This window comes from Eimeria acervulina, genomic scaffold (genome assembly GCF_000499425.1).
Source record: "Eimeria acervulina Houghton genomic scaffold, Eah_scaff142, whole genome shotgun sequence".
Classification (NCBI taxonomy): Eukaryota; Apicomplexa; class Conoidasida; order Eucoccidiorida; family Eimeriidae; genus Eimeria; species Eimeria acervulina.
The window spans coordinates 1-18,284 of record NW_013549207.1 but is presented as its reverse complement, the minus strand read 5'-3'; the positions used below and the strand labels follow the sequence as shown (position 1 = coordinate 18,284).

Sequence of the window (18,284 nt, the reverse complement as noted above, 5' to 3'; positions counted from 1 at the left end):
CCAAATCAGCAGGTAATATGCCTGTAAGCATCTGAAGCGTACGGGCATACCTCCATGTTTTTATGTCAACATCAAACAACTACACGCGTCTCCCCTGCACCCACTTATTAAGTTCTTGGGAGCAGTTGACGCCCTCATCAAAGGGCTAAGGAAGAACAAGAGACAGCGACTGCATTCAGAAGGTGTTTGCATGCATGTGTATATGCATACGTGCGCGCACTTGGATCCAAGAGACACGACGGCCGTGCTAACAACATAACCCATCAGCGATAGGGAAGTGGCGGTTTGCCTTGTTTTGCAGCGTTTTGTTTTCGCACTGGAGTTCAGCTTTGTCTTGTGTTGTAGTGCGCTGTCTGTATCAGCGTTAGAAGGCATTGTGTCTTCTGTTCTGCGGAGTCGCAATCATCGTGCAATATTTCACTATATTGTGTTTCGTAATGTTACATATATGTTGTATTGCGTTGTGCTGTTTGGAATAATACTGTCTCGCACTGTACGGCCTGTGAATGATTCGCATTGTGTAGTTTGCTGTTTCCTGCCTTGCAATTAATTATATGCATTGTATGCTATTTGATATGTTGCATTGCATTCTGTTGTGCCACCTCTGTGCGCTGCACTGCAACTGAGCGGTACTGCATTATGTTGTGCAATATTAACATTGTACGTTTTTGTGTTGAGCTTGGCATTCCGTTGCCTTTTATTGTGTTGCGCTGTGTTTGTCCATGCTTTATTGGCTTGTCTTGAATTGTAGGGCGTTGTATTATTTTGCGCTAGTCCCTGTCCCTTGTGCTGGTCCGCGTCACATCGTATTCCTCGGCGATACATTGGGTTTCAATTGTGTTGAATTGCGTTGTGCTGAGTTTCAATCTTCTAGGTTCTGCTGCACCTAGCGGACAAAGAAGAGGAAATAATTCAGTAGCTAGCTGCTTTCGTTTTTGCAGGCAAAGAATGGATGGGAATACAGCGGGCAAAAGTTGAGAGCAGACTGCAGCAGCCATTGAATGAAGTGTACATACACCGAAGGCTGCCATCTCCTGAGGAGGCGTTGCTGCAGCCTCGCTACAATTTTTCTGTTGGACTTCACTTTCACGCTGCCCCGGTAGAGAAGACTCCCAACTCGGAAGCTGGGGGGCGCCCTCCTGCACTTGCAGAGCTGGCGCACGTGGCTCTGGCCAATGTGCAGCTGTACCCTCATGCGCATATCCGCAGCTCCTTCAGACTCTGTCTCAGAGTACAGCAACTGCACACAAAGAGGCCGCAGGAGCCAATTGCTGCCACCGATTGGGAGGCCCTTTTGATCACTCTGTTGCCAAGCACCAACGCCCCCCAAGACGGGACAGAAGAAATAAACCAACAACAATGCCACCAACGACTCAGTTCTGAACTCAGCAAGTGGAAACCCCGGCCGCCTTCGGTGGGCTGCTGCATGCTCTTGCTTCGTGAATAGTTTGTGCATGCACAGACTGCATGCAGCCAACGCATGCACAGGCACATGCATGCTCATGCAGTCTGAGCTGATAGAATCTGGTGCACATGGGGCTTCTCAGCCCATTCCATGAACCTCCGGCCTTGCGCCTTTTCTCTGTCTGTCTGCGTTGTAGCGGGGCTTCTACGAGCGGCGACTCCGCTATTATTTGTTGGATAACGTGGAAACAGCAGCTGCAGCAGCGCGGCTACTGCTGCCTTGGCTTGAGGAGGATGCGGCTGCAGCGTACAGAGGGGCTCTGGGGGGGCCCCAGTGCTACGGGCGTCCCCCCGAGGGTGAAGTAGTAACAGCAGCTACAGCTTCACAGGAGCAGCAGCAGCAAGAGCAGCAGCAGCAGCATGAGGAACAACAGCAGCCGCAGCTACTAGACTTCCCGGGAACTGATCCGCCGATGCTCACGCAGCAGCAGCGCCCCTTTACCCCCTACAGCGCTATAGTTCGCGAGCCGCAGCCCCCAGGTTTTCTCTGTCTACTGAGTTGTCGAGGCCTGCGCGGGCTTTGCACAGGCCTTAATTTGTGTCACTACAGGATGCAGGTGCTCCTCCCCCTGGCCCTGCAACGGCAGCTGCAGCGGAAACAGAAGAAGATGCGAGTAACACGCAGGTCGTACCTCTGGGAACGCGATCCCCAACAACCCCCTATACAAGCCAAGGAAAAGTCACCCAGTCATACTACAGAAGTTCGAGCCTTTGTAGGCTCCGAACCCAAAATCCTAAACCCGAATGTCACGGCTCGCAGTTATAAATGAGAGTTATTGCACATGCTGTTGCTTTTGGCGGTGATGCTCTTGCTGTTGTTGTTGATGCTGTTGGTGCTGCGTTGCTGTTGGTGCTGTTGTTGCTACTGCACTACCATGCAAGGCATCAAGGACCTTCTGCCAGGTGCAGCGCGGCTTCCTCCGGGGGCACCATTCCCTAGGCTTACGGTTTACGGTTTAGGGTTTAGGGTTTGGGGTTTGTGCAGGTGCGCGGCCTGTTCAATGTGCCGCTGCGGCGGTTGCCTGCAAGTGTAGAGGAGTTGCATGGGCGCTGCCGACTGGGGTGTACTGAAGGGATTAATGGTTTGGGTTTAGGGGGCTTTCAGGTTTACGAGACACGGCATCCCCAGACAACTTACGCCCCAGCCGCAAGCCAAACAAACTCCAGCAAACGAGAGCCGCCTTGTCAACTGCTGCAACTCAGCCACCCGTTTGTTCAAGTTCAACTGCTGCTTCCAGAGCTCCGCATACACATTACAGCCACCACTAAAGCAGTTCAGGGAGAAAATCCCCACATCAACCAAGTAAAACCCTGACCCCTAAACCCTAAGTGCTGAGGTCAAGCTCGTTCCCCTACATGCTGACCCCCAAACCCTAAACTATAGGCCGTGAAGACTGAACCCTAACCGCTGAGCTCGAGCTTGCTCCCCTAAATAATGACAGCTCATTGCAAACCTTTGACCCTACACCCTAAAGCTTGGTTGTTGAGGTGCTGCAGGCGGTGAGCCTGGCGCTGCCGGAGGCGGCTGCTTTGGAGGCGGGGGCGTTGCAGCGTCAGCGGGGGAGGTTGAGAATCTCTGTCTTCGACGAATTTTTGCAACAACCCAACACCAACAAGAACAGCTTCAATAATCCGTGGGTGTCTGCTGAACCTTCTGGAACCGCAGTCCCTAAAGTGTTGCTTGGGTATCTTGATATCCCGTGGGCCTCTGTGATATCCTCTGCAACAAAAGCTGCAGCGGATGGCGTTGAATCTGCTGTTGCACTCAAACACCTCAGTACGCACAAGAACGACGAGCAGCAGCAGCAACAGCAGAAGCTATTCAATGAGGTGTTTGATGTGAGTGCTGACGGAACCTGCTGCCTTTGCCTTTTAAACGGCTGCTTTCAGCTGCAACAGCCCAAAGGGCTTCTTACTCACATCCACCTCTCCCGGCCCCACAGTCCCGATGTTCCGACCGGTTTGCTGCTGCAGCTGTGTCAGCAGCAACAGCTACAACAGCAAGTACTGCTGCAGCACTGTACAGCAACTCCCTTTGACCTGTTCGTCTCTCTCAAGCTCGAGATACGGGGGCCTGCTAGAGCCATCTGCTGCAGCTTCCCTCGCACTCTAATGCCCGAAGAGATATACCAGCAGCTGCAGCAGGAGAAACGGAAGGAGGAACAGCAGCAGCAGCAACAGAAGCAACCGCAGCAACAGCAGCAACAGCAGCGCGATGAGCGGGGACCGCATCTCTGCCAGCAACAGCAGCCACCATTGCAGCAGCCGCAGCGGGAGCCGCAACACCATGCGCACCTGCAGCAGGTGCAGCAAGAGCGGCAACAGCAGCAGCAGCCGCCGCTGCTGCATCTGCAGCCTGGGAAGGATTTGTGGGAAGACAGGAATTTGATAGAGTTGGACAAGAAGTGGAGACAAAAAGCGGGGAGGAAAGGAGTCAGCGGATCTCCATCTTCAATTGGCAAGTGTCTTTCACCAAATCTCCTCTCGTTTGTATTTGTTTGCAGCTTTTCTTCTCTATTATCTAGCTTCATCTCTCTGTATTTGCTTTGTTTTACTTGTCGAGGGGTTCTTGCGTCATTGTTTCGCCGCGTTTGTCGTCTTTGTCTTTGCCTGCTGGCCCATCTTCCTTCCTTCATTTTGCGTGTGTGTTTGTTTCCGTCTTCAACTTTTTCGTTGGCTTTAACTGTGGCTATCGTCTTTCGTATTTGTTTGCGGTAAGAAGTTTTGCTTGCATCTTTGCTCTTTGTCGGTGCCTCTTGTTTCTGTGAGTAGAGACAAATAGACATAGGGAGGTTTATAATAAAAATAGGGATGATAGTACTAATACAAATCGTAGCAATCACAATAACAACTACAACTACTAGCAGCAGCCATCAAGACTAAGAATGAGAACAATAGAAACAATAAAAATATGAACAACAATAAGAGCATGATGGGGATACGAATGAAAACAAGAATAAGAATATGAATGAGAATAAGAGAGGGATAAGAGCGCGAACAAGAATAAGAACAAGAATGTAGAGGCTGAAATAATTTTTTGGTGTTCATGGGCATAATATTTGAGATGAATGTTCTTTTAAATATATTACTATCCCTATAGTTTGATTGCAGACTCCTTCTGTTAGCTGCATGCATCTTAATGTTTATTCTGCTTACCCTTCTACTGCAGGGATGGACAGCTTTGGGTGTCTCCGCTTGCTCTGTCGATTGCTGTCTCCTTTGCTACCTCCTTCTTCTGTTGCGGAGCCCTTTGATCCGTTTTGCTTTGAAAAGACTGCAGCTTTTGTCTCCTTGCTGCCAGTTGTTAATGAAAAACAAGTATTCACAGGCGAGACAAACGCAAACAAACTCAAGCACACTACACACACCAAGGAAAAATTCCTGGTGCTTCTGCCATTGCTGCTCCCGCGGTTATTCTGTGTGGATAGCTGCTGCGGATGGTGCTGCTTCTGTGCTGTTGCTGGTGTTGCTCTATGTGAATACTTGCTGCTGCTTCTGCTGCTGCTGTTCGTTGTGGCTATCTGCTGCTGCTGCTGTTCGCTGCTGCTGTTTGCTGTGGTTAGATGCTGTTGCTGTTTCTGTAGCAGCTGCTTATATACTATGCTTTCTCCCTTGTGTTTATTCAGAGTGATACTTATACAGTTGTTTGTTTTCTTCTTTCTGTGCGTGCTGTCGTGTGTTATGTCACCGTGCTTGTTTCTGTCTATCTTACTCGCCAGTAGTTCGATAATGCATACATATGTTTCGCCACTGCTCTTTCCTTTAGTTTGTTTTTGAACAGTTGGGTGTGCGTTCCGTTGCATGCATTTGTTGCTGCTGCTTTTCATGTTGCTTCTGCTGCTGCTACTGCCGCAGAAGAAGTTCCTGTCTGGTTGACTGTGCAGCAGCTGCTGGAGGCTGGCTGCAGTTCTCCTGCGGGGCATTCTTTGCTGCTTTGTTCCTTCTTTAACGGCCTGGACAGCTGCATGCAGACTCAGTGTTTATCATTTGTTGCAGTAGGTGGGGCTTTCTCTCCTCTTTTCTTTTTTGCCTTGCTTCTTTTTCTGTATCTCCGCCTCCGTCACCATGTTGCTTTGCGTGTTTGTTTGGCTTCGTCGTTTGCCTGGTTGGTTTTTTTGCTTGTTTCCTTATTTGTTTGTTTATTTTGTTTCTTGCCTGTACTTTCGGTTGCTCGTTTTGTCTGTTGTTTTCCGTTTGCGTGTGTTTATGCTTGTTGTTTCCTTTTTCTTTTTGTTTTTTGTTTGCAAGCTTGTTCGTTCATTCATGTCCCCCTTTGCCCTTTTGTTTGTTCGTCTGTATTCAATTCACCGATGACGTTGCAGCGTCTGGCGTTGCTGCTTTTCGTGGTGCTGCTGCTGCTGCAGCAGCAGCGTTTGCGCTTTCGAATGGACAGTCGAGCTCCATGGGTGCAGTATGTTCCTGTGCATATTCGGCTGCTGATTGTTTTTATTTAATTTTATATTTACTTGTTTTGAATCTTCCCCCTTATTTGCTTCCGTTTCTGCTGCTGTGCAGGAGACGTCTTGGGTAAGGGAGAAGAGTACTTCGTTGTGCGGTTGTCTCCTTCAGCAACAGCTCAATTCTGGAACCCATTGACAGGCGAAGCAATGAACATCACCAGCAGCAACCAGGCTACTCCGCCTGCTCCCATTCAGCAGCAGCAGCACCAGCTGCTGCTGCAGCAACTGCAGCTTTGGAGCGAGGAGCTACAGGTGTTAAAGGCCCTCCGGGGTTCGAACGCCGAGATGAAAGCGCTGCAGCAACAGCTTGCTGCTGTACTGCCGGTTGCGGAGGCCTTTGCAGCCTCACAGCACCGTAGCCTGCAGCAGCTGCAGCAGCATCAGCAGCAGCAGCAGTGGTTAGGGCAGACGGCTGTGGGGGAACAGCGGGAAGGTGAAGGTGTGGTTAAGGAGGTGCTGCTACTGGAGGCCAGTCTAGCAGAGGTGCAGCAGAAAACAAGCTTGCTGCTGCAGCGTTGGCGTCAGCTGCATGCAGCAACAGAAACCCCTTTTCCATTTTTGTTGGGTGGCAGACAGCAGCCCAGAAGAGAAGGGCTGTGGCGAGTCTCTTCTTTGTCTTTGCTCATCGGGATGCAAAATGCATATATCAACTTGCAACCCATGCAGTGTCTGAACAACTGGGAGACCCCTGCTGCAGCTGCTGCTCTTGCTGCTGCAACAGTAGCAGGGCAGACAGGGGGATTTACACCTGAACTTGCTGCTGAATATACCGCAGAAGACGACGTGATAAGGAAAAGCGTGCAGCAGAAACTGCAGCGAAAGCATAAATGGAGATGCTTGGGACTGCCCACCTTATTTGGTGCAGCCAGACGTTTCATGAAGAGCAGCAACGCATCAACTGCGTGGATCCAGCTGTCCTTGAGCTGCGTCTCTTTCCTGGGCTGCCGCAGGTGACAACAACCGAAAAAGAACAAATGATTTAAGCCTAATCAAAGTAGTCCGCGGGCAATGTACCATAAGCAGCAAACACTGAAAAAACAAGCGATAAACTAATATACAAGTGTATATATATATGTTATATGGTTGTGTATGATGCATGAATGTTTATGTACGTAATTAGTTCTGCGGTGATAGGATTAACAAAGAATACACGCTAGCAGCAAACACCAATGGAGGGGTGCTGCAGCAAGCACAACGAAACAGCAAAATCCTATTGGTAGCGGCAAAGAAGCCAAAAATGTGCAACAAAAGCAACTAAAAATCAGCGTTTTGCTCCTTCAGGAGGAGACGGAATAGGCTGCCCTGCACACTGTCAAGTTGTAGCTTTGACCTCAACAACCGAAAACTATGGGCGCCGCTCTTGGCAGAACCAGTAAGAAGCCCATTTTATGGTGCTGCGGCTGGCACTGTTCGTATGGTTTTGTTGCTACTGTTATTGGCGCTGCATCTACGGCTGGTGTTCGCGTTTCTATTGTTGTTGTTGCTGCTGCTGCTACTTCTAGCTCCAGGTTTCAGGGTGCAGGTTGCTGTGGTATTGATATTCTGTTTGCATCCAGTGCCTTCTCATTTCTTAGCAACTGCAGCATCAACAATGTTAGCAGCGCCAGCAGCACTTTGCAGATTAATTTTGCTGTCCTCATGCCTTTATCTTCAATGCCATGCTCAGATTCTTCTGCCAGAATGCCAACGAAGAGAAGCAACAGCCGCCTATGAAAACACTTTTCTAGCATTGGGAGGGCTCCATCCCCACGGCGCAGAAGCAGCGGCAGCAGCAGCAACAGCAGCAGCAGCTCAGGTGATGGGAGTGACGGGCGAAGATGCCAAGAGGGTGGCTTTGCTGCCGCCAACAGGTGCAGCTACAGCTATGAATTAGGGTTTCAGTGTAGGGTGAAGCTGAGGATGCTGGTGCTGTTCCCGTTGATGCTGGTGCAGCTGAGGTTGCAATGAATGCACGTGCTTGCGCTGTGCATGCACGCCGCTTCCACCACAATATTCAATGCACGCAGCGCAAAGCTGCAAGAACAGAAAAGCAACCCCACCAGCAACACGACGCTGCTGCAGATTTCAGTTCCTACTGCTTGCGTTGGTCTGCCGATTTTACTTAATCTCTCGTTTTGTGTTTAATGATCTTCTTCTATGGCTTGTACCGCTCCATGTTCATTCTTTTCTTGTCTCGTGTTCTTTTGATTTGCATTTTCTGCTGTTTCTGTAGGCTGGGTTAGGCCGCTGGTGCAGGAGTTGCAGTTCACTGACGCTGATGTCCGTACAGCTGGGGAGTTGGAGCAGCAGCTGCAAACAGCTGTGCAGCAGCTAATCAGAAACCGCTACAGCAGCAGCAACAGAAGCAGCAGCAATGTAGCTGGGTCGTCATGGGCAGCAGCAGGTCTTGGCAGCGAAAGCACAGCAAACGAAGAACTTGTGCAGTGCATAGCGTTTGCAGAGGAGCCTCTGTCTGGTGTGTATGAGGTGTTGGGGTTGTACGAGGAGGTGAGATGTACATCCACTTGGTATTCTCTGGCCGTCCCCTGGCGACTGCGTGAAGACGCAAGAGATCATGAAACGCTTTTAATGAGACAAGGTAGCAGCAAAAACGCGCATGCATGCAGTCCCCCTGCTTTCCTAACGGTCAAGCAACACCTAGAGGACGCGTTGCTAGCAGCCATTTCTGCTGCTTTGCCAGGGAGACAGATGCAGGGGATCGTGTTTCATTTTAATGAACTAAACCCCTACAAGCTATTTGACCAACTGCTGCATGCACAAGTCTTTGGGGCTTTGCCGCTGCATCCTCCAGCAGCAGGAAGCTGCAGATCAGCTGTCAGCAGCCGCGTTGGTTGCCTTGTTGTGAGACTGTTTGCTTTTCCTTGCGGTCTGTACAGCGGTTGGTTGTTTGCAGGGGCAATCGACTGAACCTTTTGCTATAGTGTTTTGTGTTGTTAAACATGCCATATGCAATCTAGCTTTGTTCCTTTAGCTCGCTGTGCTGCGGTTTCTTCATTGGGCTCATTCTGGTGTACCCGCAGCATTTCGGCACTGCTTAGTATCCCTGTTGTCCATTTCCTCAGCTTCCCTTCTCTCTCATCTGCAATGCAGAGTTATTCTTCCGTTCTCTCCCTCTGCTCTGCAAAACGTTCGACATGGCAGCACGACGCTGCCCGATTGACCCATTAATCAACGCAGAAACGCACTTACCTAACTTTCCCACCCAAACACACACTAGAAACCCACCCTTCACCGTGGTGCCTGCTGCCGTTTCAAATCTCCGAGACCAGAACACATCAGTAGAAGACTTACGGTCTGGCATTCAGCAGCAGAGGCCCTCTATCCGCGTACTTCTACAGCTCAAGCAGCATCAGCACCATCTGACCAATGCATTGATCTTCACGCAGTCGGCTACTGCTGCTGCTGCTCCAGCGGCAAAAGCTACTACTGCTGCTGTTGCTAATTCACCAGGAGTATGGCTAGCCCTAAATTCCAAGCCGCTGAGCTGGCATGCTAAACCCTATAAGCCTAGCGTAGCCCTCCCGCCCGCTTGCTGCTCCTGCACCCAACCCCAAGGGCTGTTAATGCCCCGCAGAAGGCAGGCCCCTTCCTGTACATACGAAAGTCGGTATCGGGGTTTCTAAGGGCTCTAAAAGGGGCAATTCTCCATAAGTGTGCATATATATATATATATGTGTGTGTGTGTGTGTGTGCATATATTTGCATGGGGTAGTGTGGTGATAATGGTGGTAGTGGATACGGTGATAATCGTGATGATGGTGGTGAAAAGGATGGTGTTGTTCGTGGTTACGGTGGTGGTTGTGCTGGTTTCTACGAAGTAGCTAATGTCTTTTCCATAGTTTCTCCCTGTGCGAATTAGGGAAGAGTTTAATCGGCAAATGGGGTTTGAGGTGCCCCAAGTCTGAAGAGGAGGTTGGAGTGTTTAGTTTTGGGTTGGAAGAATAGGGAATCAAATTTGGAGCTGACTTTGGTGTAAATGAAAAAACACACAACCCCAATGAGTGTGATGGTCCATCCTTGCACGTAGATCATAAGGTATCTGTACAAATCGCTGCTCTCGCTGAGGCTGTCATGAAAGGAATCCGGAGAAACTGCAGCATCTCCTAAGCACTTGTTCAGTGGCGATTCATTCCAGTCTAGTGATTTCCCTTCTCTTAAGTTCGCGTAAGCCCTGCACACCGATAAATCCTGAAAGGAACAATCTTCAGATCCCTCCTTAGGTGTAAATGACAAAAACTTCTGAGCCAGCAGCTCGTTACCGTCGTTGCAGGTGGTCACCAAACCCGACTCGGAATTTTGCAGGTTTTGTTCTGCAGTAGCAACAACAAAAGAACAAACTGCAGGAGGAGGCAATTGAAGAAGTGATATGTACTATGAAAAACAACAAAAGCTCCAATAAGGGAAATACATCACTGCTTTCATTCATGCAGAGCGAGGGAGCACACCAAGATGCATTCATTCAAGTTAACTGTGTTACTACTCAAGAGACACGGAAAAAGCGATCTACACAGAAAAACGTCCTGTAAACAAATTATACATTAGTGTGAAGCGGAGCAAAAGAACCAACTACACACGTCGCAACATAAAGAGAACGAAAATATGACAAAACAAGGACAAAGAAGAGTAGAGACTGAACAGCTCCTGAGATCTGTCTGTCTGTCACTGTTTCATTGGAATGTGGGATTGTTTATATATTCGCAATGGTTAAACAGATGCTTTGAGTGTGAATTTGTAAAGCTGCATTCATTCATCCACAAAGTTTTTGATAGTCTTTCGATCAATACCTGTGCTGAGGCATTTCACATTCCCCTTGTACCAAAGTCTGCAGTTTTCTACTGCGACGATCGCCTGTGCGTTCCATCTGCGGCTGCACCAATCATTCGGTGCAGCTAAAATCCAAACGGTATTGATAAATGAAACAATAAGCCAGCAATCGGCGAGGATCGCCACAATCCAGGGCCCCCACTTGCTCATGAACCCAAGTCTGCTGATCCACTTGCCTAAACTCATGAATTCTGCAATCGAAAAGTTTCCAAACATGTCTAAAATACGCGCCATCATGATGCACAAGATGCCTGTGGTGCTCATGATGCAGATCATGATGATGAAGTTGATCCCGATCAAGGAAATTGCACGCTCTCCACAGCGGTAATTCTTGAAAAAACTCAGACTTTTAATCAACAAATACAACACCAAGGTCATCAATGTGCCAAATATCGCAACTGTGGTCAACAAGCGATAAAAAAACGCCAAACGCCAGGAGTATCGCCGACGCATCCAGTTGAAACGAATCGACTGATAACGCTTGCAGCAAAAACACAGGAAAGGAGCACAACAACCCAAAGCCCTGTCACTTATTCCACAGTATGATACTTCCATTTTCTGTCTTTTATCTCCTCATCCATTCACAAATACGATTGCAAGCACAAACACAGACGCATCATGGAGGCTTCTGCTCCTTGCGTGCTGCCTCAACTTCGGCAATAGCATGGGGCGGGCGAGTGGAATTCGGAAGCAAGGAAGCGAACTCCCCCAGACAGCCTAAAGAAAAGAAGGAAAATGAGGGGAAGAGCAAGAAGGTATATACAACAACACCGAGGCGACTCTGACACCGACGAACCAATGGTGCCCGCTCGGTACCTGGGCAAAATTGGCGCCTAAATGCTGCACGTCTGTTTGCATCAAACGACTAAAGGAAGCAAGTTTTCAATAGATGGACTATAAAAAGTTAATTTAAATCAAATAACAATTCTAACCCCCACACGGAGCCTCTGATATAGCCAAGAAACCGCTCTTCGCGTGCTGGGTGTGCTGCGATGCAAGGAAAGCCCCATCTATTTTTTGTGTTTTTTTTGAGTTAATCTTGAATGCTAAAACGAATAAAAGAATATTCCTTTTAATTTTGCACCCAACATCCCTTTGTGCAACAACAGCGCACAGTCGCCGTCTGCAGCTTGCTCCCGCTTTCACCTTTGTCTGCCTGCGCTTAGAAGAAAAAGGGTGTGTGCAACAGCGAGATATTTTCAGCATTTCATCTCAGTAGTTCATTTAAAATAGCAAAATTTTATTCATTGATTTTTATAGAAGTAATCCATTTAATACTGGTGTGCAGCCTGAAGACTTTAATGTACAGCTACAACAGCGCTCCCTACTACGAGCTATCGAGTCGGTTGGGCGGCTGGTCTACACATTTCGTTTTTCCTCTAACCAGAACAATTAAACGTTTTCGCATTAAATAGTAATGAATGGTAGTTTATTTGGAAGAGTGGGGGCTTCTGATGATGCAGGTGTTACTCAGGAAGGCAATCTCATTTCTGTTGCATGCGTCTTGTCTCGCTAATTCAGGTCCTATCCGTTAAAGGCCTTCTTCAAAGGTTTTCTAAACCACATACTGCACGGTTTTTGGGCTTGTGGTCTAGGGCTTGTGGTTTACGCCCCAACTACAAACCCTGGGATCTCCGGAACTTCTCGAAATAGGGTTTTAAAAACCCTATTTGGCACGTCTCTCGCTTAACCACAAGGCCACTGTTACTCGTGCAGCAAGAGCAAAAAGGTACTGCAGCCAGTGCATGCGACAGATGCAACAATTTTATACGTTTGTTGCTGCCAGTGCATGCGGCAGATGCAGCAACTGCATACATCTGTTGCAGGCAGTGCATGCGGTTGCTGCATCAATTTCAGCGGCTTTACTGCTGCAGCAGCACTTCGGGATGCAAAAGCTGCATGCATGTAGTAGCTGCCGCCCTCAAGCCTAAGTCTTCTGTGCGTGCGGCCTCCAGCAGCAGATCTGAATGCCAGAAGAGGTTGCAACATACTCAGCGACAAAACTAAATAAATTGACAAAGGGAATGAAGAGTGTTCTATGCATGAGGGAATAGCTGTTTAGGAACCACGAGCGTTGTTTTACTGTATAGAAGCCAATGCATGCAGCGTGTAGCAGAAAAGACATAGCAAATCTTAGAGAATTACTACCTTTAAGCTACGGCATTCAGCACAAAAAGGCACCCCAAAGTATTACTGGCTAAAACATCACATTTTGATGCCTAGCGCAGCTAATTCAGGTATCCATTCAGCTTCTACAAGTGTCTATACAACTTCAACAAAAACAAGACACTCCCCCTTTACGTGTGTAGACAGCTCATTCAGGTATTCAGATAGTTCATTCAGGTGCCCAGCCAGCTTGTGCAGGTGTCAATACACCTCATTTAAGCGGCTCCTAGTCTAGACATCAACAACACAACAAAAACAAAGCACTCACCCTCTAGCCCAAGCACAAACCGTAAGGCCCAAGCTACGCCTTGCCGTTCAGCCTGCAGCAGCAGCAGCAGCAGAGAAGCATTATTTGATGGCATTCATTTGATTTCAAAAGGATTTCTTGCTGGATTATGTTGCTCTTCGTTGGTTGTTTTCCTTTTTAATTACTTCTTAGCAAACTCCCCTCTGCCTACCCCTTGGGCGCTCGCTCCGCAGCTTCGCCGCAGTATAAATTCAATTGTATACACAGCCTGCAAAGAGAACCTTCAGACAGACAGACACTCATTATCAGCAGCAGCAACACGAACAACAGCAGCAACAATAGCAGGAGCAGCGGCAACAAGAGCGGCGGCTGCCGCAGCAACAGCAGAGTCTTCCTTTGCATGAGGAGGCCACGAAGAAGCTCTGTTTGAGTGCACCCTAACATAGTAATGGGGTGCATCTACACCTTAGTTTTGTATCACTACTCTTCTGGCCTATGAATTTTCATTCGCATAAAGTGTAATCTAAAACAAATCAATCATAAAGAGAGTAGCAGCTAAACTCTCACAATGGCAAAGTTCAATATCATCCCAAGTACAACGCACACAAATAAACAAATACTAAACCCAGTATTAAATGAATAAACAAACGGGAGCACCGAGAGCATGCAAGGAAAAAAAACAAAACAATCCATAAAAAGCCCCGCAAAAAGTTTAACAAAGAAGAAATAAGTGCGAGAAGTAAAGGAAAGGGAATAAATTGCAAAGGGACAGAGACAATAAAGAAGACGAACTCAATAAAAGATATATGCTGAAGTAAAACAGGAGAAAAGAGCGCCAAAGAAACAGGCTGAAGAAGAAGAAAATGAGCAGTTGTTGTTTTTACCAGCACATAATGCATGCATCCCCAGCCTCCTCTCAGGTAAGAGAGAGAAAGAAACAAATTAAATATATTATGAAAAGCAAACAGCAGGAAAAAGAAACAAAAAGCGTATAGAAGGACAAGAAGAAAATTTTCATGAAGACACAACAGGCACCGTTAAGCAAAAAGAAAACAAACAAAACATCAAACAGAAGCAAAAGGAAAACAAACAAAACGCAAAAAAGAGCATCACCTCTAGGGCCCCCTGGCAGGCGTCTCTGTATTCTCTGTCGGTTTCAACAACAAACTTAAGCCATCCTTCATGAGGCTCTTCTGTTTCTACCTCTCTGTTTTGTATTTCTTTCTCTCGTCTTTGCATGCACTGGAGAGAAGAAGAAAGAAAATACGCCGCTGGACGAACCCCAGAAACACCAAAGACCTGAGCAGAGGCAACGCTTAGACAATTGCCACTGCTGCCGCTGCTTCTGCTGCTGCTGCTGCTTCTGCTGCTGCTGCTTCTGCTGATGCTGCTGCTGGTTTTTGCTATCATGGCAGCTTACTTGTGGCGCTGCACAGGGTTTATTATTTGTTTGTTTTTTGATAGGGTTTGTTATTATTATTAGGGCTCTCTCTTGTGGTTGCCTCCTTTTTTATTTCATGCAATAGAGGTAAACACACCTCAAACACAACTTCTCTGCGCCAGCGCAGGTGTCTGTACACCTCACACTGGAAAGGGAAGCTGGCAGAAAGCAGCCGCAGCAACTGAACTACCAGAGGCAGCAGCAGCCCCTCTTCTACCTCCTGCTGCTGCTGCTGCTGCTGCTGCAAGAGGTGACCCCGTTGTTGCACAGACTCCTGCTGCTGCTGCTGCATCAGCTCCTGCTGCTCCAGCTGCTGCGGCAGCTGCTGCTGCTGCTGCTGCCGCAGTGCCAACGACTCCTCCGGCTGTCCCCTTGTGGAATCCTCCAGCAGCAGCGGCAGCAACTGAAAGCAAAATTTAGAAGAAAAAACAAATTAAACTGCTTCTCTCCCTCGGGTATGTGCTGCTGCAGTGCAATGTGCAACTCCACAGGTCAGCCAGATAGAAAGAAGAGACGAGCAAGACATATGAGTGGTATATATATGTATACATGCGTACGAATATATATATATATATATATTCGTATTATCCATATACACATATATATACACCTATACGTTTGTTAATACATGTAAATGTACAAGAACTCCAATATATATATATATATATATATGTATATACATACATATATATATATGTACATGCATGAATTGTACAGAGCCCCGCAGTGAGAATAAGAGCAAAGAGGAGGCGTTTGCTTACATCAATGAGGTGCTGGCACTTAGAAAGAGATTCTCTTCCTACGTCTGTTGCTGCAATCTTCAGCAATAAATGAAGACCTTCTGGATCTCCTGTCTTCCATAGGGTTCGGGTGTACATACACCCCACATACATCACCTGCTCTCAGCGCAGTTGGTGTGTCTTGCGCTTATTTCAGATGTTTGTTTAGGGTTTAAGGCTGAGCAGCAACGATATAAGAAAAGAAACACAAGACAGACAAAAGAGACAGAGGAGGAGGCAGCAGGAGACAAACAAGACAGAACTACACCGATAGAGACACAAAAAAGAAAGAAACAGCAGCAGCAACAGCAGAAACAGCAAGAAAAAACACAAAAGGAGGCATCAGGAGAGACAGCAGGAGACACAAAGAAACAAAGAGAGACATGAAAGAGCCGAGTAAACAAGAGACTGAGAGACACCTCCGAAGTGGAGATCTGTTCTGCTGCCTGAGCCTCCATCCCTAGAATTGTAATAAGACGAAGAAGCCTGCAGCAAGAAGAAAAGAAGAAAGTAACACATTAAACAAACAAAATATATAAATAAATTAAGAAACAAATCATGCAATAACTAAAGAAATAAATAAAGAAATAGAAGACAGCATGGAACACAAACAACATATTAAAAAAACAAAGACAGGAATTCACTAGGCACCTCTTTGTCTCTTTTTATTTAGTTCTTCATTTACTGGTTTTGTTTGAATAAACAAAAACAAAAACAAAAACAAAAACAAAAACAAAAACAAAAACAACACTACAAACACCACAATATATATATATATATATTAATTATATATATATATATACATATATATATATATTTTGTGGTGTTTGTAGTGATTATATATATATATGTATATATTAATTATATATATATATTTTGTGGTGTTTGTAGTGATTATATGTTGTGCATCTCAGACAAAAGAAGAGATGCGGCAATTCTCCCTCTACACCAAACGGAGTCCAATTAAAAACACAAGAATAGATAAATAAATTATATATATGTATATATTTCTCTATTATCTATTTATGTATTTCCATATCAACTATATATACCTATATATATGTATATATTAATTATATATATTTATATGTATATATATATATATTTTGTGGTGTTTGTAGTGATTATATGTTTTGCATTATTTACATTGTTTACATACTTTCTAGTATTTCTATTATATAAATATTTATATATAAATGCGCATAGATATACACATATATATATATATATATATATATGTATTACCTATTCGCTTCTGTTGTCGATATTTTTTATCATTTACATGGTTTGTATATTTGTTCTTTTCTGTGTTATTTGATTATTTTTTATAATTTTATCCGTTTTATAGATTTGTTTTGTTTGTGTTTTTTGTATTACTTACACAAATTATTTTATTTATAGTATCAGCGTTATTTGCACTCTTCCTCCTGTATATATTATTATACGATATTATATATATTAGTTATTATTATTTGTTTTTTCATGTAATACTTGTATATATTTTGTATAATTCATATTATTTATAATATTAATACCACTTATATTATTTATAATATTTTTATTATATATATATACATATACGTTGCTAGTGCAAGCAGCAGAAATAAACCCATAGAAAGGAGAAGAAAAGAAAGACGCAGGTCTGCAGCAGAAGTACTCACATGCAGGCTGTCTCTCTAGAGACAGAGAGATAGCTACAACCCACTGGCGGTTCAGACGCTGCTGCTGCTGCTGCTTCTGCTGTTGCTGCTGCTGTTTGCTGCTGCTCAAGGTGCTGCAGCTCTGGCAGCAGCAGCCACAGCAGCTTTGCTGCTGCATAGATGATGCTGCTGCACAGCATACGTCTTCTTGCTTCTGCTACACTGACAGCCACCAGAAGAACAAATAAACAGGAGACAGACAAAAGCCCCAAAGAAACCAATTAACATTCAAACAAACAAAAGAAAATCTAAACAGACAACAGAGAAAAGGTTGTAAGGGAGAGAGCAAACGGAGATAACAACAAGAAACAGAAAAAACAAACAATTGAAAAACTAGTCAGATAGAAGAGACAGAAGTGAAAATAAATTAATAAATAAATAAATAAATAAATAAATAAATAAATAAATAAATAAATAAATAAATAAATAAAGCAATGCACAGAATGAGGGCAATGCAATTTGCAGCAGATGCTTCGACTTGTATTTCTTTATTTATGTTTATTTCTTTTTCAATATTTAATTTCTATTTAGTATCTATTATATATATATATATATCTGCTTATTTATTTATTACGTGCTTGTGTCTATCGCTTACACTGCCACGCTGCATGCAGCGCCTGCTGCATCTCGCAGCAAACTACGGGCCTCCTGCGAGAGCAGCATTAGCAGCAGCAGCAGCAGCAGCAGCAGCAGCAGCAACAGCAAATGAAGCACCAACATCAACAGCAACTGGAGCTGCAGCAGCTCCACCAGCAGTAGCAGCAACAGTAACGACAGCAGCAGTAGCAACAGCAATAACAGCAGCAGCAGCAGCAACTGCAGCACCGCCAGCAGCACCAGCACCAGCACCAGCAACAGCAACGGCAGCAACAGCAGAAGGAGAAGCAGCATCTGCTGCTGTTGCTGCTGCGACGTCAGCTATTTGATGTTTACTGGGGGTGGGAGCCTCCAACAAGCAGCACAAAGATATGAAGCCAAAGGACTGTCAGCCCCTGAACAAAAAAGAAAAAAATAAACACAAGACGAGACAAGCATTATAATAAGCAAAAGTAGAGTAAATATTATTTATATATATTAGAATAATATATATAAGATATAATGTATAATATATAATATATAATATATAATATATAATATATAATATATAATATATAATATAATATATAATATATCGTATAATATATAATATATAATATATAATAT

The 18,284-nt window shown here is 45.5% G+C and overlaps 2 protein-coding genes across 2 annotated transcripts; one reads left to right on the top strand and one right to left on the bottom strand.

Moving 5' to 3' along the window:
* Positions 1 to 952: 952 nt before the first annotated feature.
* Positions 953 to 8,845, top strand: EAH_00020550 (hypothetical protein, conserved; the record flags this gene model as incomplete). The annotated part of the gene is made up of 10 exons (XM_013393553.1): positions 953 to 1,414; positions 1,602 to 2,177; positions 2,450 to 2,546; positions 2,703 to 2,767; positions 2,962 to 3,928; positions 5,983 to 6,874; positions 7,059 to 7,140; positions 7,591 to 7,774; positions 8,137 to 8,411; positions 8,801 to 8,845. 10 exons carry the CDS (start codon positions 953 to 955, stop codon positions 8,843 to 8,845), a joined length of 3,645 nt encoding a protein of 1,214 aa, XP_013249007.1.
* Positions 8,846 to 8,982: 137 nt separating this feature from the next.
* On the bottom strand, positions 8,983 to 11,126 carry EAH_00020540 (hypothetical protein, conserved; the record flags this gene model as incomplete). Its single annotated transcript, XM_013393552.1, has 4 exons — positions 8,983 to 9,042; positions 9,289 to 9,408; positions 9,891 to 10,234; positions 10,709 to 11,126. 4 exons carry the CDS (start codon positions 11,124 to 11,126, stop codon positions 8,983 to 8,985), a joined length of 942 nt encoding a protein of 313 aa, XP_013249006.1.
* Positions 11,127 to 18,284: the final 7,158 nt, after the last annotated feature.